Source organism: Hipposideros armiger, unplaced genomic scaffold (genome assembly GCF_001890085.2).
Source record: "Hipposideros armiger isolate ML-2016 unplaced genomic scaffold, ASM189008v1 scaffold_479, whole genome shotgun sequence".
Taxonomy (NCBI): domain Eukaryota; kingdom Metazoa; phylum Chordata; class Mammalia; order Chiroptera; family Hipposideridae; genus Hipposideros; species Hipposideros armiger.
The window spans coordinates 1,072,420-1,092,750 of NW_017731829.1; the positions used below are offsets into that span (position 1 = coordinate 1,072,420).

The 20,331-nt window shown below is 54.0% G+C and overlaps 2 protein-coding genes across 3 annotated transcripts in view; both read left to right on the plus strand.

Annotated features, from left to right (window-relative positions):
• The window catches only part of NLRC5 (NLR family CARD domain containing 5), an 80,861-nt gene extending 79,295 nt beyond the window's left edge, over positions 1-1,566 (plus strand). Inside the window, exon 48 of the mRNA XM_019666822.1 lies at positions 227-1,566. Within this exon, the coding sequence (XP_019522367.1) occupies positions 227-338 (112 nt within the window). The 3' untranslated portion in view covers positions 339-1,566. The remainder of the gene's footprint in view (positions 1-226) is intronic.
• Positions 1,567-8,489: 6,923 nt separating this feature from the next.
• The window catches only part of CPNE2 (copine 2), a 46,359-nt gene continuing 34,517 nt past the window's right edge, over positions 8,490-20,331 (plus strand). The window contains exon 1 of one of the 2 annotated variants that reach the window (XM_019666829.1): positions 8,490-8,725. The gene's annotated coding sequence lies outside the window, so the exon portion shown is untranslated. The remainder of the gene's footprint in view (positions 8,726-20,331) is intronic. The other variant, XM_019666830.1, reaches the window with a different exon arrangement.

Consider the following 20,331-nt stretch of genomic DNA (forward strand, 5'->3'; position numbering starts at 1 on the left):
GGCTGGGATCACTAACTCCCAGGGAAGAAGACTGAGTAGAAGAAGTCAGGGGGTGGGTGTGAGGGACATTGTCTCCCTAGTGTAGCCATGCTGGCCCAATACCTGCCTCGGCCAGGTAACTCTGGGCACAGCTCTTTCCCTTGGGCCTCAGTATCCCCAGCAGTAGCTAAGACAGAAGGCAGAGACAAGAGGATATGTGCTGACTGTCTATCTCTGTGTCCCGCAGCCTCTGGAATAACCCCATTTCCCCCAACATGGCCCACCATCTGCAGAGCCAGGAGCCCAGGCTGGACTTTGCTTTCTTCCACGACCAGCCACAGGCCCCTCGGGGTACTTGATGGCCCCCTCAAGACCCTTCGAATCCAGCTAACTTCCAGCCACCAGGATAGAAGGCTCAGGAAGAGCCTCAGCTGGGTGTCCCCGTATCTTGCCTCAGGAGGGAGGGACACCGTTGATCTGTTATAGCCTTCAAGGAAGATTTTTTTGGAGCCAGAAGCCTAGTAAGGTCAATAGACTACCCTGCATCTCACGTGTCATGCATGACCAGTTAGGGACATGTGGCACAATAAGGGTGTCATGATGTGACGCATGACACAGAAGGTCACACATGGCAGAGTTCCAGGCGGTATTATGTGGAACTTGCAGTGTGGCCTGTGGGTCAGTGTCATGGGTCCTAGCACCACACATGGCAGGACACATGATTGGTGGTCCATATATGACAAATGACAAATGTCCATGTCATATGACATTTGGCTAGCCAGATGCCTCAAGCTGGTCCAAGATCTAATTTATTACTTTTTTTAAACCAAGTATGTATTTATAAATTGTATTTCCAGGGCAGCTAAGCTGGGGAATGTCTTCCGCCCAGAATTGGGATAGGGATAGGGAGAGTGTCTAAGCACTGAGCAGCCCAGTGGCCCGAGGGCCAGGGCTCTGGTGGGGACTCAACCATGAGGGTTCTGGATGAGTCCTCTCCTGCTTCAAGCCTCGGTTTTCCCATCTGTAAATGGGATGACCCCCTCCCTTTAAATGCTGACTTCCAAGGACTTTAGGCCCAGGTCCAGGGAGAGCCAGCCTGACCTGGGGAGTAGATGGGTAGGATGAAGCAGGTCTAAGGATCCAAGGGGTGGGCACTGCCAAGATAATCAGGCAAGGCCATGGGGTCCAGCTACTACCTTAGTGGGATCTGGGTGAGCTCCCAGGAGCTGCATATGTCACCCAGTGTTCTTGTTACTCCTCAGAGGGCACATGGGTAGCACTGCTACACTCTAAGCCAAGTGTGACCAATAAATGTGGATGGTCTCCTAGCCTCTAGCCTGAGTCTGATGTGTCCTACCACCTTGCCAAAGTCAGAAGTGGTTTACCCCCTGCCTCGGGGCCTGGAGAACAGAGCAGACCACAGAGATGTGTGCTGACAGGAGACAGGAGCACTGGCCTGGGAGTCAGGAGACATGGGATCAAGTCCATGCTCTGCCTCTACGTGGTCATGTGATCACAGGCAAGTCACCTCCTCTTTCCGGAACTCACCTGCACCCTGAGGGTGTTACTGAGGGGCTCGACGTGTTAGAAATCGTCTTTGTTGGACTTGTATTATATTTAAATCCTTTTCCGAGTTAATTGTCAGTATTTAAAATTGGGAACTTTTACATAAAAATCCAGATTTTCAGCTTCTCTTAGGTGCTGGTCTAATACTCCCACTCAAGAGTAATCTGGGGGATTCATATGACCGTGCCCTTTAAATGTGGCACATGTCCCTCCGTTTGCCACAGTCCCCACCACTCCCCAATACTTCCCTCTCCCATTTGCTGCTTGCCTGGTCCTTGTGAGAGCCTGGAAACTTCTGGCATAGACGGTTTCCACAGGTGGGTGGTACCTTAGGAACATGGCTGTAGAAGTCAGAGGGGCATGGAACGGACTGTGACCCCGTGCTGCATGGCCTTGAGGCCAGGAGCTGTTTCTGCACATGAGTTAGTAATAGCTCCCAGCCCCCAGGACTTTCGGAGGGGTCAGGGAAGCAAGGTATGTAAGAGATAAGTACTGGTTACATACATGGTAGTTCCCTTCCTCTTTCAGGTTTCAATATCATATGAGATGGAGAGATGTTTGAAATGACAGGAGAACAGCACCCCCTCCCAGTCACTTACCAATGAGCTGAACAAGTTGATCTCAGGGGAGCCTTGCTCCAAAAGTGCAACCCATTGTGAAAAGCGGGCAGGGAAAGTGCAGTTACTGCCAAGTACCACTGGAGGGCAGGCTGGCCCACTGGTGATTCCTGAGATCATTTGCTTTGCCATTGGCCCCAGAATGAAGTTAGGTAATGCTAGGTGCTGTTCCCACCTGGCCTAGAGCCTGGGATGGCCCAGCCTGTCAGTAGCACACCTGGATGGCTCAGCCCTGACTTTTCCCACCGTCCACGTTGTCCCTGGTTCCCTGCCAAGCATGAGAAAAAAGTTCTCTGGCCAAATGCCAAACACCCACACCCTATGCAGGGACACCTTTATGGGGTCAGGGTCACAGCACACTTGCCACCGAGTAGGCCCATCAGCCAGCCTGGTCATGGGGAAGGGGATAGGCAGGTAGAAGACCCAAAAAGTTCACCCAGAAAACTTAAGCCCCAAAATTCTGTCTCTCCTTCCCGGGAAATGACGCCAAGGTGACCTTGGGTCCTCAGTTGAACTTCCTCTGCCCCTTATCCAAGACTGGAGTATGAGGCCCTCCAAGCCTGCAGATACCTTGAGTGGGGAGGTGATGACTGGGGAAGGCAGTGCACCAACCAGACGCTGCAGGCCAGGCGAAATGCACAGCTGGCAGCACCCAGAGCGTAGAGACGTTCTTTATATTTGCTGCTTATTCGTTTTACTCTTCCCTTCTCCTTTCCCCATCAGCTCTGCCCAAGTTCTAAGTTTCAAGAAACTGTCAGCAGCTGCCCTGAAAAGTCCACAGTATTGTCAGCACTGCAGAGCTGGCTGGGCCCGTGTCAGGTTGGGGTGGTCACCTCGTTTATTTTAAAAACCTTCCTCTTCTACCGCCTGCCTGCTTGGAGGCCTGGACTATTTTTCTAGCCAACAATGATGGGGTCCAGACTCCCTGCCCCCTCCCTCCCCAAAGTAAGCTCTGTTTAAATATCTTCATGAAAAATAGATAAAATTCAAAGAGAAGTAAAGCTATGGGCTAGTAAGCAGTGTAATCAAAATGGTGCTCCCGGCTCGGCACATGGGTCTTCTCATTAAGAATGTGATCAAGCTAGTAAGTAGCCATGTCTATCTGGGAGGCTGGGATAAGCTCATTTTGCTACTTTGTCACTTGACCTCCATCCTATGGTTTCACAGATCGAATATCCACCTTTCTGATGGGAGTCACAAAAATCTCCCTTCCCATCTCCACAGGCCTCAGATCCTCCTGAATTGCCTCCTCTGCCTTTCCCAAAAAACACACGTCTAAAATCCACCATCCAGGCTGGTCCTTCTCAAATTATCAAATTGAACTTACAGAAACTACAATGTGCATTGAATCATCTGGGGGTCTTCTTAAGGTGCGGATTCTGGTTCCGCAGGTCTGGTGAAAGGCCTGGGATTCTGCATTTCTGAGAAGCCCCTGAGTGATGTCTAGGCTGCTGGACCACACTTAGCGAGACTGTAGACTGGTGAGTGGATCTCAGCCCTGACTGCCCATTAGAATCACCCAGGAGCTTTTTAATGTACCTGTTTAAAAATATTTAGAAAGCTCCCCAGGCAAAACAAATGTGCAGCCAGGGTTGGAGACCCACAGCCTCCAGGGAGTGAGTGTGTAACCTCTCAGGGAGGCTAGGCAAACATTTACACCACACACACTCCTCATTTTGTCCTGAGGTTCCTGGTGACCCTTCCTTCTCAGGTGAGGACACTGAAACCCAGAGATTGTTCCCAACTTGCCCAAAGGCACCAGGAATCAAACCTGGATCTTTGTGACTTTTTTCCCCACTTTTTTGCAGCTTTACTGACATAGAATTGATATACAGCAAGCACTGTATAAATTTAAGGTGTACGGCATACTGATTTGACTTACATAGACTGTGAAATGATTACCACAATAAGTTTAGCCAACATCCATCATCTCATAAAGATACCAAAAAAGTGTGTGTGGCGGGGGAGGGGGGGAATGTTTTTTTCCTTGAGATGAGAAGTCTTAGGACCTACTCTCTTATCCACTTTCACATTTTGGGATTCATAATCCTCCAGGTGTAGCCCCAGTTTCCTCATCTGGACAGTGAGGGGATGAGCAAAGTGAGACAAGGCACGAGGACCTACTTTCCCCAGCTGCAGAGATGACCTTATGGTTAATGTCTGTCTCCCCTCCGGGAGGGTTCTGAATCCACTGTCGCCTACCTTGCATGATTATAGTTCTGGAGCTCCACCATCGTGACCTCCTCTGGACCCGTAGCCACAATCCCAGCAACAATTGTCCCCCCCCCCCCATTCACAAATGAGAAAACAGAAGCCCAGTGAGGAACAAGACTTGCCAAAACACACGGTGAATATTTAGTGGAGCTCAGATTCCAGTCGTGGAGCAAGAAGGAAAGGAGGATGTTGGGGTGGTCCCAGCTGGGGATTTAACTGATCTGTGGGTCTATGCGTTCCTCAGGCAGCAGGGCCCTGGGAAAGGTGAAAGGCTGTGAGCCCTCCCTGGCCCTACTTCTGCCCCAGCCCCAGCCCTGCATGGCCACAACCAGGTCTGAGGGTGGTGGCCTTAGCTAGAGCTGGACACGCCCTCGGGGCACAACCAGAGCTTCCTGGAAAACACCTTGCAACAGCTGGTTTGGGTTGGGCTGTTTATGCTCCAGGGACAGCTGGTCTTCCTCCCACGTGGCCAGACACCTCATGAAGCACCCCATGTGTCTCTCAGCCCCCAGAGCGGCTGTCCTCCTTACCCTCGGCCCTTGGAAGCCATACTTTTTTGTTTATCCCACACAAGCCCCCACTCTGCCTGGCTGCCCAGAAATCAGCCTTTGCCCCGAGGAGGAGGCCACAAAAGAGGAACCTTCACCAGAGAACAAATGCTAACTGGGGTCCCCGGTTGAGTCACCTAGGCTAGAAGCATCGGTCTCCTGGACTGGGACCTTCGTCCTCACCCTCACACACGAATCTCCAGTACGAGGTTGGGGCTGACTGGAGGGGCTGAGGGTGGGGGCCTGGGCATCCTGGCCCTGGAAGGAAGCATCCTTGTGTTGGAGTGACTGAACCCCTAGAACTTAAAACCAGCAATAACAACACACTAGCCCTGGTGTCTAGCCATGCCTGGTGCCATGCTAGCCACATTAGGGTCTCATTGAATTCCCACAATCATCCGTGAAGCCGGTACGAAATCTATCCTTCCATCTTACAAAGGAGGAAACTGAGGCCCAGAGGAATAGTGATCTCACTCCAGCAGTAATTGGAGTGGCTGGGATTCAAACCGAGGGCCATGACTCTATGTCTGAGGTTTGGCGCTGGAGTCAGCCATGCCCGCCTCCAACAGTGAAGTCCTTAAGTGGATGTCTCCACATCAACCCCCCTGGCAGGTGGTGTTTTCCAAAATGGCCACCACAGTATCTCCTATCCCACATGCTCTTTCTACAATGTGACAGTGACACGCTTCTCACTGAGGGGTCTCAGCAGAAGTGATATTATGTGACTTGCAAGGCTAGGTCCTTTAAAATATACAATAATAAGGCTTCCACCTCATCCTCTTGGGATGCTCACTCTGGGAACCCAGCTGCCATGCTACATGGATGCCCAGGCCACATGGAACAGTCATGGGTAGGTGTTCAAGCTGAGGTCCTAGCTGACGACCAGCACCAATTGCCAGACATGTGTGAGAAAGCCTTCTAGATAACTCCAGCCTCTGCCGTGGTCTGATGCCACTGTTTGAGAAATCCTGAGCAAGAACTGCCCTAGCTGAGCCCAGCTAGCCCCCAGAACTATGAGAAATAACAGGTTTGGGGTGATGTGTGTTCTAGAAATGGATCACCCTCTATCCTCTTCTCTTTTACACAACCCTGAGGCCAGTCAGGGCCTGGTACCCAGGCGGTGCTCCTTCAAGTGTCTTTAATTTACAAGCACACTGAAGTGTACAGGCAGCCGTGGTTATTTTGATCTATTTGTCCAGACAGCCTGGACTGTGCAAATAAATACCCAGATGGCAGGCTCTTCTCACTCTCTCTCTCTCTCTCTCTCTCTCTCTCTCTCTCTCTCTCTCTCTCTCTCCTCTCTCTCTTTCTCTCTCTCTTTCTCTGTCATATAGGCCCATTTAGGAAAATTCAGTCCTCCCGCTTGTGAGAGAGGTCCTTCTCCCAGGGTGAGGAAAGACATTTTGCAGTAGCAGCCTTGTGTCATGTGTGGATTGAGGATAGAGTGTAGAATCAATGGGTAGAACACTTGACCTTCATCACCTGACCTCTGGGCTCTCCTTATCCCTGACTTTTTACAGCACAGCTTTATTGAGGTGTAATTCACATACTATAACATTCACCCCTTTAAAGTATAACAAGTCCATGGTTTTGAGAATATCTACAGTTTTGTACAACCATCACTATAACAATTATAGAATATTTTTAATCACACCCCCCCTCAAAGAAACCTCGTACCAATAGCAGTCACTCCCCATTCTCCCCTCCAGCCCCAAGCAAGCACGATCTGCTTTTGATCTCTATGAATTTGGCTAGTCTGGACATTTTACATAAATGGAATCATACAATACATGGGCTTTTGTAAACTGGCTTCTTTCACTTAGCATGATGTCGTAAAAGTTTATCCATATTGTATGTACATCAGATCTTTCCATGGCTGAATAATATGCCATTGTATGGATAGACGACATTTTGTTTATCCATTCATTTGTTGATGGACATTTGGGTTTTCACTTTGGGGCTATTCTGAATCATGCTGCAATGGACATTCCTACACAAGTTTTTGTGTGGAGATGTTTCTGTTACCCTTGGGTAGATACCTATAAGTGGAATTGCTGTGAACCCTGGCCATTGGATTCTGTCCCCTTGGCCAGCAATCCTCTTCCCCTGGGCAGGCCCAACTACCTCAGGTCTAGAGGAAGCCTTGCTGACCCCACTAGCTGAGTTGGGTCTTGGTGCCACCCTGTCTCTCCAGCCTTGGCACTTTTCATCCAGTAATATCATTGCCTGGGTCATGGTCTTGCCCCAGCGGGAGGTGAGCCACCTGAGGGGAGGGACTCTTGTTCTGTAGCAAGTTGAAGAGAAGGATTCTTAGGCCCCATCAATCAGGCACGACTTCCTGGAGGAAGTGGGCCGGAGCCGGGTCTAAAAAAACGCCATAGATTGGCTTGTCCCACAGCTAGGCTGATGGTTTTGAGGACTTTGGGTGGAAGAAAGATGAAGAGAGTGTGGAGAAAGGAAGGATGGATGGGAGTCAGGCAGAGAACAAAGCTCAGAGCCCCGGCTGGGGCTTTTTAGTGGCCGCCCCTATAAGGCTGCAAAGTGCCTGTGACTCAGACGTGGAGGGAGGTTGCCGGCTGCAGAGTGAATCTCGCAGTTAACCCTCACCTGCCTGAAATGGAAAACCCACAACCCAAGCGCTGTGCCTTAACTCTCAGAGCCTCCCAGGGCCAAAGGCTGTGGATGTGGCCTTTGAGATCTTCGGGACAACTCTGTCCCCCACAATCTGGTTAAATGAGGCTCGGTTATCTGAAGCACTGAACTGGGGGGCGGGGGGGGGCACATAAATACATTTGCGTGGCCTGCAGCAATGCTGGACGCGTTTCTTAACAATTGGTGCTTCTCCTAGGGAAAAGGCCTTTGCAAAAGGAGAGTTTCAGGTCCAGGGAGGGCTTTAAGGACCCGCCTAATCGCCCTGTCGCTGACTAGCCCCCAGGCACTGTTCAAATGGTCTTTATCTTATCGTCTTTGTCAGAGAAATATGTGTCATTTTCCCAGTCTCTGGTGACAAGAAAATGCCGAGCGAGCTCTTGTACTATCGGGGGGGGGGAAAAAAAAAGAGCGAACACTGCGGTCCTCGCGTTGCCCAATACCGCCCGGAACCAAGCCCTGTGGTGGGATCCCCGAGGGCGCAGCGCTGAGCTGGTCAGCCCTTGGAGTCGAGGCCGCGGGCGGCGCCCTGGGGCCCCAAAGGCCCGGGCAGAGCCTACCCCTTGGTTCCCGCGTCGGTGGCCCTGAGCGCACCGTGCGAGGAACTCGGAGGTGCCCGCGGCTCCGGCGAAGCCAGCCTGCGGAGGGTGCGAACCAGCGGCATTCCGATCGGAGTCCCAGCCTGGCACGATCGGACTCTCGGATTCCGGCCTTGAACGTTTGGACCCTGGGATTTCGGCCTCGAACATTCGGGCGCCCCAGGCGCTGAAAGCCCGGAGCGCCAGGGCGCGCCAGCCGCGGGCCAGGAGCCGCGGGCAGCGGGCGGGACAGCGCCCCACCCGTTGGGAGCGCTCGCCCCTCCAGGAAGCGCGGCCTCGCCTCCTCACTTCCCTCCCCACACCCGCCCCCCCTCGGCCGGGGGGAGGAGCCCGAGCCGCCGCCGCCGCCCGCCCGCCCGGCCCGGGAGGAGGACCGGACCCTGAGAGGCTGGGAGCGCACGCGAGCTGGCCATGGCCGCGCGGGCAGCGCCCTGAGCCCGTCCCGCGCCCGCGGGCCCGACGGAGCAGGGGAGCGCCCGGGAATGCCCCGGCGGCCCGGAGCGCGGGCAGCGGCGGCCGCGCCTTGAGGGCGGCGGCACCCCCGGGACCCGCGGTAAGTGGGGCCCGGGCAGGCCCGGGGCGGGCTGGCGCGAATGCTCAAGTTCGGCCTTGGGGCTCGGCTTCTGGCGGGTTGGAAGAAAGCTGGGTTCCGCCTCGGGTGACTGTGGCACCCCAAGCCCCCGCCACCCGCGCACCCCCAGGCTCCGGTGTTTGGGTGACTCAGCTCCGACCCGGCCACTCGGGGGCGCTCCGGCTTCACCCGGACTGCGGAGGGTGGGTCGCGGGCAAGGTGCAGGAGGTGGGCAGCGTCCTCGGGGCATCGGAGCCCAGCTGCTTGAGGAACCTTTCTGCCTTCAGGAGAAGCCTGGGGGCGCCCGGAAGGTGGAATCCCCGCTACCATCGCAGCTGCTCAAGACTTGAGGTCGGGCGGGCTCCTGACAGGCGAGGGCTCGTCTCCTGCTCCCCGTACCCTGCTCCCAACGTGACCCTCACCCCCCCACCCCACCCCCACCTCAGGGAACTGCCCCAGAGCCTGCTCCCAGCCCCGGAAGGGGGAACGAAGCGAGGGAGTGGAGCTGGGCAGCTTCCCAGAAGTCAGAGTGTGTTTGCAAACTAGTTTTTTCGCCAAAGCTGTCTGGCACCTGTGTGTTTGGGGTGGGGGGGGGCGCGGTGTATGGAGAGCGGAAAAGGCTCTTTCTTCTTGCCCCCCCTTCCTTCGCAGCGCTGCTTCTCTGAAAATGTAGGGGTCTTATTCTCCCTTTTTCTTCCCATACCACCCTCTAGAACCCCCCTTGCCCCCCCCCTCACCGTTCCACAAGCCCTCTTTTGGGGAAGGATCTCCTTCAAAGGGGGCTGTGATTTGTCCAGGGTCACCAGTGGAACCCAGGGCTCCGGTAGCCAGTTGGGGGTTCATCCTGCTGCCTGTGACCCCCAGCCCTGTTATGTATTGGGGGGAGGTGACAAGGGCAAGGGACCTGGGAGAATCATCTGAGCCGCCCTTTGTTTTGTCTGCACTTAAGGATTTCTCACCTAGGGATGTGGGCTGTCACCAAGGGTTGAGGGGGTGGCTTTTTTTTGTTTCTTGGGGCACCCACAGCTTCAGTAATTGGCGGAAGGAGCCTAGCTGTAACCTTGGGGGCTGCAGCCTGTCTGTGGCCAGCCCTGATAGGGAGCTTTGGGAGACCTTGGTCTGAGCACCCACCCAGCAGTGCCCCCACCCTCCCTTCCCCACTGAGACCCTTGTCCCTCCGAGCTGTGGTCCTCATCTGTAAAATGGGCCTGTGCCCCTGGAGGCCAGGAGCAAACAGAAAGGAGAGGTTTTATTACAATCCCTCTGGCACCAGGCCCAGTGACCCAGTGAGTGCTGGCACTGCCCCAAGCAGGCAGGCGACATAGCTGGCTGACATGGGAGGGTCACCCAGGCAGGTTTCTTCATGGAAAGAACCTGGGGCTAAGAATGTGGACACATGGGTTTTCCTGACCCTCGGCCACTTCCTGTCTGTGTGCCTGTCACCCCTTGGGCTCGGGGGTTTTTTCCATCTGTAAAATGAAGCAAAGTATGACACAATCCAGTTTACAGAGCTGCTGGGAGGCTCCAACCAGGGCTCAAGGGGAAAGGTTTCTGCAAAGTGGGATGCACTTCATGAACTGCAGGAATGGTGTCTCTGGTAGTGTTTCAAGGGACCTCCCTCCCAGAGACCATGAGAATTAAAACCTCAGCGACGTAAGAAGAGGGTCAGGAGAGAACCTCAGTTTCTATGTCCGTAAAGTAGTGAGAACAATATACCTCTATAATCTTTTCGGGTAGTTGTGTGTTTCTTTAAACGTAGTTGGGAGGATTAAATTAGATGACAAAGGGTTCATGTGCACTGTGACTGGTCCATGATAAGTGCTTCGTAACCATTAAAAATCAGTGTCATTGTTCATGGGAATATTAGTAGCCCTGATGTGGGTAACTGCGTTTAGGATCCCTTCTGGGATTTTTCTCAGGCCAGCCTGCCCCTCCCTCTCGTGTCTCCTCCCTGGAGAGATGAGCCTCAGAATCCAAATGTCCGACTTCTGGGCTATTCCAGGAACAGGGTCCTGAGCGGAAAGGTGCTACCAAGCCCAGGAGAACACCATGGGGCATGGTTGATCAGTGGGTGTTCCCGTTTCCCCTCCTTGGGCCAGCCTCCCAGGGCTTTAAGGAGTGACAGAAAACACGACTGTTCTCTTAAGAATTCCCTCACCTCTGTCTGAGCAGGGAGAGTTGTTGCCAGGTAAAGTCCTCTCCTGAGAAGCCCCCATTGTCCAGTCTGCCTGATAGAGGTCTGCCTCCCTCTCCCTTCCTCTCATCCTTACAGGGGCTGCTGAGTCAGGGGCAGTCACTTCCAGAGTCCAGACCCTCACCTTTGGAGAATATGGCCTCCTCTCCCCCTCCCCGTACCCTGCAGGGGGTGGGATTCCTTCCCCTCCTGCCCAGCCCCCTGCAGGACATAGGGTGGGCTCCTTGAGAGCTGGGAGGCTGGGTCACTGGGATCTTGGCAGGCAGTAGCTTCAGAAGATGACTGTTATCCCACCCCACTGTTCACAAGAGAATACGGGATCTTGAGGGGAGGCTTCCTGAGGCCCCACCATTCCTGAGGACCAAGCCGGGGTCCGAGGCACCTCCTGGCTCCCAGCCCAGTGTCCTCTCCCCTCCCTGGGCCACCCAGCTTCTGCTCCATGGTGGAGTCAAGCGGACGGTGCTGTTCGTGTCCTGGGGTGTTTTTCCACCAGCCCTGTCTATACCTTCTTCCTCCAGGATCTGAGATGACACCAGCCACTAATTCCTCACTCACTATCAAATCACCTTACTTAATTTTTCTCCAGGCATTAGCCACACTCTACAGTCAACTTATTTATTCGCTTACATGTCAGCTTATTATCTGCCCTCCTCCCCAAAGAATGTCAGCTCCATGAGCGGGCGAGGGCTGTGTCCGTCGTGTTTAGGACTCTTTCCCTGCACTTAATAGGCGCTCAGTAAACGTAAGGTCAATGACTGAATCTGCCCCTCATTGTGGCCTCCTGTCAAATGGGTCTGTGAGGTCGGGCAATGGAGTCATGAGCTTGCCCTTTTGGGTCTTTGGAGGGACTCCTGTCCCACCGTGCTGAGTGCTGGAGGGCCATCAGAAGGCAGTGGACTCGCCGATGGAGGGGGGATAAGTGCTGACCTGGGGGACAGGGAAAGGTGTGTGTCTGGGAGAAGTGGGATCACCTGAAGGACTGGGGGCTAGGGGAGGCGGAGATGGTGGCTGCTGCCCTGGGTGGGGCATCACCTGTTGTCAGTCTGCCTACCCAGGGAATGGAGGTGTCCTGGGGAGAATCACGCATTCCCCGTGGGACCAAGCCTCTTAATTCCTCTGACCTCAGTTTCTTCATCTAGAAAATGAAGCTCTTTAGACCAGGAGCTCTCCCCGCTGCTTTTTTCATGGGGTTCTTAAGGCAGCTATGAAAGGGCATATAAACTGAAGAGGGCTGTGCACCGATTTGATTCCTCGTCCACCTGTGGCTTTAGGTCCCCGCCTTCCAGGAAGGCTTCCCTCATCTTGCAGCCATCAGTTCGTCACTCAGCACATGTTAATTGAGGAACTTCTGTAGGCTAGGGACTGTGCTGAGCTGGGGATACAACTGTGCAGCTCCAAGTAGAGTGGGGGGACAGAGAGAGGCAAACAAAAGAAAAAAGAGGCAGAAAAACTTCCGATAGTGGAAATGCCATAAAGAGAAGGAAGCGGATTGAAGAGATTGTGATGGGGGGCAGTGTGGTGAGGTTCAGGGAGGACTCTCGAGGAGGAGGCAGTGACATTCAAGCTAAGACGTTCATCTGTGGCATCGATATCTCCTTCATGGCTGTATCTCAGCCTGCCTGGTGCCCAGCAGGTGCTTAGCAGATATTTTTTAATGAATGAATGAGGGAGGGAGTGTCCCAGGCAGAGGCATCAGCACGTGCTAAGGCCCTGGGGTGGGAACATGATTAGTATATTCCAGGACCTGCTTCTCCCCATGACTTGGCCCTGTCTCCTTTCGGGGCTCTTGTGTCTCATCAGGAACTGGGGGCATCTGGCCTGCCCGCTGTGCCCTGGCTGTCCCCTCCCCATGACAGGAGAAAGTGTGCTCTGCTTCCAGCAGATGATGCCATCCAACCCCTCCCTCCTGTTGGGCCCCAACAATCTTTCTGGGTCACACCCCTGTGGCCCCTGGGAGGGGAGCCATGTGCTGGGTAAGAGCACAGTAGATATGGGAAGCCACGCTGCCTGGTGTCAAACCCTGGTTTGCCGTGGACACGCTGAGTGATGCTGGGCAGTGTATTAGTGTTCCAGGGCTGCTGTAACAGAGTTCCACAAGCTGCAGTGTTTAAAACAATCAAAATGTATTCTCTCACAGTTCTCTCACAGCCCAAATTCAAGGTGTTGGCAGAGCCATGCGCCCTCTAAAGCCTCGAGGGAAACGGGCCTCCTTGCCTCTCCTAGCTTTTGGGAGCTGCAGGCATCCGCTGCCTGGTGGCAGCGACAGTCCAATCTCTGCCTCCTCGTGGCTTCCTTTCTCCCCTCTGTGTCCTCACATGTCCTCTCATAAGGACATCAGTCATATTGGATGAAGGGCCCACCTTACTCCAGTGTGACCTCAGCTTAACTAATTATATCTGCAACCACTCTGTTTCCAAATAGGACCACATTCTGAGGTCCTGGGAGTTAGGACTTCAACATATCCTTGGGGTGGACACAATTCAACCTCTAACAGGCAGGTTACATAACGTCTTTGTGCCTCAGTTCTCTGATCTGTAAAGCGGGGTGATCCTAAAGGGTCCTGGGCTGCAGGGAGGCCTAAATGGAATGATAAACCTCAGGATGGGCAGGGTAGATAGGAAGCACCCCTGGGTGCTGAGACCAGGAGCTGAAGAGCAGATGGTGATATGCTTGGCCAGAGGGACTTGCCAAGGAAGACCTGGGTTCCTGGGTGTGGGCTTCTTGCCTGGGGTGCTGAGGCTTCAAGAGGCCCCTCCCCACTGTCTGGCTGAGAGGGGCAGGTACCTTTTCAGTGTGACAGGGTGTGGGGTGGGCAGCATCAAAGCCACAGAACTGCCAGAAGCCATTAGCAAAAGGCGGGGAGAGGCCCGTGTGCAGGGGGATGTGAGTGCAGGATGCCCGGCCACTGTCAGAACCCACAAGGGGATTCAGGCACAGGGTGAGTCCAGGTGACTTTCAGGCCCTATCAGCCCAGAAATTCTGGGTGGGAGCTTGGGGCAGCGAGCTTTAGAGCAGCCCAGGAAAGACTGAGGGGCATTTGTAGACTCCCCAAGGCTGGAAGGAACCCAAGCCCTTGACAGGCAGGGAAATGAGCACAGAAAAGGAAAGGGACCTACAGGAGTTCACACAGAGAGCTGGAAGCTCGTCCTCAACTTGGTAGTCCCCTGCGTGGGTGTGGGCGCCCCAGGGTAGGGCCCCTGGGCTGTGCTCCAGTCCCCGAGGCTGCCCCACAGCCCCTCTTAGAATGAAGCCAGGTTGGAACGCCTTTGGCCAGTGGTCACTGTCACCATGCCTCCATCCTCCACTAGCTTGGTCCACCCTATGAGCCCAACCAGACCCACCCCGAGGTCCCCAAAGTACTTTCTGCCTCTCAGAGCACATCCATGCCCATCCCCGTTGTGCTTCCTGGGAGGCAGGAGGGCAGGGCATCACCAGCCCCACTTTGCGGATGAAGGAGCTGAGGCTGGAAGGGAGGAGGCAGTGGCAGAGCAGTCCTGAACCCAGTGCCTGGTCCCTTGAGGGTAGGGTGGAGGCCACCTCTCAGCCTGCTGGGCAGCCCCTGGGATGATAGCCTGGGGAGATGCCGGGCCAAGCCCTTCTAAACAGGGCTGAGCTGAACCAGGGGCCTGGGGGGTCCTGACGGAGCAGAACTTAGTGATTAGGTGGGGGCTGCAGAGAAGAGCCTCCCTCCGGGTCTGGTCTGGCAGAAGCTGTGGGCCTCAGGGGGCATCGGGACCAACCCCTGCTGCAGCCTCCTCTCAGTGCTGTCTGCGTCTATATTTATCCCCATAATGGCCTGGCTGCCTGTCGAGAGTGCAGTGTCTTCCAAGCACAGCAGCCGGTGCCTTAGCTAAGGTAGATAAGTGATTTGTGTTGCGATGCCGCCCCCCACCTTGACAAGAGCACCAGCCTGTTCTCTGGGGGCTGTGTGGCGCCTGGCAAGAGCCAGTGCAGCAGTGGGTGTGCAAGGAGGGCCCCAGGGAGTATGAGCAGCTTGGGGCTCAACTCCCCTCCGCCCCACAGAAAACCAGGGCTGTGGGCCGAGGTGATGAAGCCGTGGCTGGGGTTGGTGTGTGGCTGGAAGGTGGGACCAGATAAACATTAAAAAGCCTTGTAGCTCCAGAGACTCCAAGAACCCAGGATTCCAAAATTCCAGAATTCCCAAATCCTGGAATTCTGTGAATCTGTGGTTCCCGAGTTTCTACAGTACCAGGATGCCTCAGATCCTGTTCCCTTCACCTTCTTACTCTTCCTCACTTTTCACAAAGGTTTGTCGAGCTCCCGTTCTGTGCCTCTCTGTGCTGGGAACAACAGAGGTGACAATAAGATTTGGTCCCATCTTTAAGCTCAAGTGAAGGGAACATTTCCTAAGTCAGCAGTTACCGTATAGGGACAATGGAAGTGCTTCTCCCTGCAGGGCCCGGAGCTCAGGAGGGGCTTTGTAGAGGAGTCCCGGAGTTGTTAACATTTTATTGCGGTGTAACGTACAGAGGAGAGCAGACGTCTCATGTGTACAACTCAGTGACTGTTCACAAACCAAAGACATCTGTTAGCAGCGCCCAGATCAGAAACAGAAACGTGCCCGTGGCAGATCCTCTAGGAGCTGCAGGTGGCTGTGATGATTCATTTTATGTGTCACCTTAGCTAGGTGATGGTGACCAGTTGTTTGTTTAAACACCAGCCTGATAGAGCTGCACAGGTATTTTTTAGATGAGCTTAACAATTAAACGGTAGGCTTTTATTAAAGCAGATTACTCTCCATTATGTGGGTGGGCCTCATCCAGTCAGTTGATGACCTAAAAAGCAAAGACTAAAATTTCTCCAAGAAGGAATTCACCCCCACAAGACTGCTACACGGAAACCTTGCCTAGTTCCAAGCTGCTTGACCCAACATGCGGATTTCAGAGTCAAGCTGCAATATCAACTGTCACCCGAATTTCCAGCCTTCCCCCTTGTCCTATAGATTTCAGACTTGCCAGCCCCCCCAATCACAGGAGCCAATTCCTTAAAAGAAATCTCTCTTTGTAGATAGGAAGGAAGGAACGGAGGGAGGGAGGGAGGAAGGAAGGAAGAAAGGAAGGAAGGAAGGAAGATAATCCTATTGGTTCTGTTTCCTCTGGAGAACAACTGACTAATACAGTTGCCATTTGCCTTCCTGGATCTCCTCATCTGGGAAATGGGGTGAAGGAGACAACACAGATCTGGGTGCATTTGAGACATTTTCCAAAGCTACAGGTTGTGTGAACGCAGCCATCAGCACCCATGGGGACCTGGCATCTGCTTAGCTGAGGGTCCCGGTTAACAGAGTGTTACCATCTAGGACGGAGTTGCAAACTCAGGGCTCTGTGGATTTGTGTGTGTGTACTTGAATCCACTGCAGACCCACCAGGGGGCTTATTCAAACAACCTGGTAGGTGCCACTCTAGGGACTCTGAATAGGTCTGGGGAGGTGGGGGACCATGGTGGGGCTCAGGATGCTGCATTTCTAACAAGACCCCAGGAGAGGCTGAGGCCGCCCATCTGGGGACCACACATGGAGTGGTGAGAACCTAGGGCTGAGTGAGACTCTGCTGCCAGTGATTAGACCCCGCGGAGCAAGCTGGAGAGGACCCAGAGGCCCTGAGGTTCCCGGAGACCATCGCCCCAGAGTGTAGCACCTTAGGTGGCGTGCGGGCGAGTCATCGGAGCCCGTTATTCCCTCCCTGGCCCACCATCTATCACCTTGGTCTCCTCCAGGATCCCTGTGCTGTCTTACAGCTGAGAAGGGGAGTCTAGAGCAGGGGTCGGCAAACTTTTGAGCCGGCACAGGTCAGCAAACTGCAGCTCGCGAGCCACATGCGGCTCTTTAGGGACGTACACGTGGCTCTGAAGGAAAATTGAAAATGAAAATAAAACTATCATAGTTTCATTTATAAAATGTTTAAAGGATATTATTCACATAATGGTGATTATGTAAAAAATATGTTTATGGCTCTCGAATAATTTTTGAATTGTTGTGAGGGACAGGATGGGCTCTTCCAGGGGTCGGCAAACTTTTGAGACGGAACGTACCCAAAGAGCCGCATGTGGCCCGCGAGCCGCAGTTTGGCGACCCCTGCTCTAGAGCCATATTTCTCCACTTTAAACTCCTTGCTCCCTTTACTTAAACCATACACTTCACACGTCTCCTGAGGTTTTGATCTGCTCTCCCTGCCCCATTCATCAAGAATTACTGATAATAGCACAAGCTACATAGTGTCTTTCTAGGGGCTTTGCTTCATTTAATCTGCATAATGCTTCCCCCCTCCGCCCGAAAGCACTCTTACTGTTCCCATTTTACAGAGGGGAAATTTGCCCGAGGTCACACAGCAGGTAGGCAGAGCAGGGGATTCAGACTCTAGCAGTCTGAGTCCAGAGTCTGTGCTCTTAACCGCCAGGTACTGACAGAGGACCGAGCCCCCATCCTTGTTACTGCCACCAAGACTTTGTAGAGCAATACTTCCTACAGTTGCTACTGAAAACAGAAGTTTTTTTTCATTTTTCCGAATACCAAGTTGAACATGCATTTTCAGATAGCACATGACGCCCCCCAGTTCGGATAGGCCGTCCCACTGTCGCACTTGGCTTGGTAGTCTCCACCAGCTGCAAATCTGTGAAGTGGGGGCAGCTGTGTCTGTGGCCACTTTGATCCTGCCCGTGACCTTCCCTCCTCTCTCTTCCCCCGTCTGAGTCTCCAGGTGTCCACCCCAGCCATCTCCCCCCCTCTCCCTTGCCCCGCACCATCTGTCTTCCTGTGCCTGCCTGTCCGTGGCTCCCCATCACTGCCCATCTTGGAGTTGGGGGCCCTCCCCAGCCACCTTGGCATGTCTTGCTCACAGTGAGCCCCCTTTGACTGGGTGGGGTGCACAGCCCGGCTCCTGGGTCCTGAGCTGTGGGGGCCAGTGGTGGGCAGGAAAGATGGAATCGGACAGCACTGGCTCTTGGTCTCAGACCATCGTGCTCTAGCTTAGAAAAACCGCTGCCCCTTCTGGGTCCTCAGTTTCCACCCTGTGAGGTGGGACACAACCCCTTCCTGCTGGGCTCTTGGAGCAGTTATGAGGGTCCAGCGTTTGAGAAACAGCTTTGTGATTTCTCGGGGGCTGCAGACTAAAGCGCTTGCCTGGTGGGTTCCCACCTTCCCTCATTCATTTATCACATATGTATTCAGCACTCACCATGTGCTAGGAAAACAGCGGTGATCCCTCCTTCATGGAACTTGCATTCTGGGGGGACAGAAAGACGACACACTAAGTAAAAATGAATGAACATTGCAATTGTATGTGAAGGAAACAGCATAGGGCTGAGAATGATATTACGTTTGCTGGGGTGACCAAGGAAGGCCTCTGAGGAGGTGACATTAAGCTGACAACTAGACCTGTCAAGTGAAGAAAAGCATTTCTGGCAGAGGGAACAACAAGTGCAAAGGCCCTGAGGCAGGGCAGAGGTTAACATGTTTGTGGAACAGAAAGAGGCCAGTGTAACTGGAACGGAGGAAGCGAGAGGGAAGGTGGCGTGAAGTGCGATCAGGTCAGCTGGGGCTCTGTGGGCCTGGGGAGGATTTGGGGTTTTGTGTGACCTGGAAAGGGAAGCCACTAGAAGATGTTTCATGTAGAGCTGTGGTACCATCTGATTTGCATGTTTAAAGACTCCCTCTGGCTCTGATATGGAGAAGAGAGAGTTGGGACTGGTGTTGCATCAGTGAGCTCTGTCATGGGCCCCGAGCACGGCTAGGAGATGATGGGGGCCTGGCCAGGCCAAGACAGTGGCAGTGGGAGAGGAGGAGGGTGCTACATGCAGCTTGGAGCTGGGATCAGCAGCAGCAGTGGGATATGGGAGTGAATGAAAAAGAGAGGCCAAGGACCATGGGTTCCTAGGTTTCTGGCTAAAACCAGAATGTTCTAGACCTGTGGTTCGGCACCAGAGTCTCCAAATACTGTCCTTCTGCCTAAATGGCGAGGTGTCTTGTAAGCTGGGGCCAGTGGGCCCTGTGGAGGCTAAAGCCTGTGTCTTGCTGTTCGTTGCCGGGCACTCAGGAACGTTTGTTGGATGAATGAATGAGAATCCTGAAGCCCCGCCTCCTCTTTGCCTTAGTCAACCCATCTGTAAAAGGGTCTACTAATTTTGTATCCCTGCCTTCCAGCCCCTTCCCCGGGGAGTCTGATTACCCCCAGAAGGCCTGTGCCCATCTGGGCCAGGAGTCGGCATCATCTGAGAGAAGGCCCCGGCTTGCCATGCCCCCTCTCCAGCCTGAAACCTCAAATTACCTGTGGGGCGGGTGCTGCACCAAGGAGCGTTTTTTTCATCTCGTCCAGATGCGCATGGCAGGCCCAACCCTCCCTTAATAACACCTTGCCTGCCTGCCCTCTTGCTGGAGTAGGAGGGGAGGGGGCCTGGCCCAGCCTGAGCTGTGGTTTCTTTTTCCATTGCGTCAGGCCTCAGGGTCTGGCCCAGCTGCCCGCGGCTGGGCTGGTACAGAGGGGTTCACTCTGACCCAGCCCGCCCCGACTCCGGACACCATGTGCTCCCCGTTTCGGGGATCCAGAGGCTTCCAGCTGGAGGGTGAGTTGGGGATGGAGGACCTGCCCCGAGCTGGTGGAGGAATACGCCTTCCCCGCCCACCCATCGCTCACTCTATCTGGGGCCCGGGAGCTGATCCAGATGGAGCTGCAGTGGGTTCTGAGGAGCCTGGCCCGGTCCCACCCTCCCCTGACTTGGCCCTCCTGGCCACACCCTCAGCCAGGCCCCAGCCAGTGAGGGGTAGGAGGACAGTGCAGGAACACAGGCAAGTAATGATGGTGGCTTAGATGGGGAGGGCCGGGAGCAGGGAGAAGTGGCCCCAGAGTGTTCACGTGAGCCGTGTGCCTTTGTATATGTTAGTCCGAGGACGTGTGTACGTGTGTATATGTGACCATACGGTGTGTGTACGTGCACAAGGAAGTGCATGAAGCTGAGGGTGTGTACCTGACACCCCTCAAGATGAAAACAGAGCTGAATGACTTGGCGGCAGGGGGCATGGTGGCCCAGGTGGCGTCTAGCATGTCATGAAGAAGGCCTATGAGGTGGCGAGGAGGTGGGTGAGCTGCAATCCACTCCATCAGTGGTGATGGGAGATGTAGGGCTGTGGACAGGGTGACCCTAGAGCAGCGGTTCTCAACCTGTGGGTCGCGACTCCTTTGGGGGTCGAACGACCATTTCCACAGGGGTCGCCTTAAGACCATCGGAAAACAAAACGATATTTACATTACGATTCATAACAGTAGCAAAATTACAGTTATAGAGTAGCAACGAAAATAATTTTTTTTTTTAAGATTTTTATTGAGGAATTGGGGGGATGGGAACATTGCTGGGGAATTGGGGGAAGGGGAACAGACAAGTT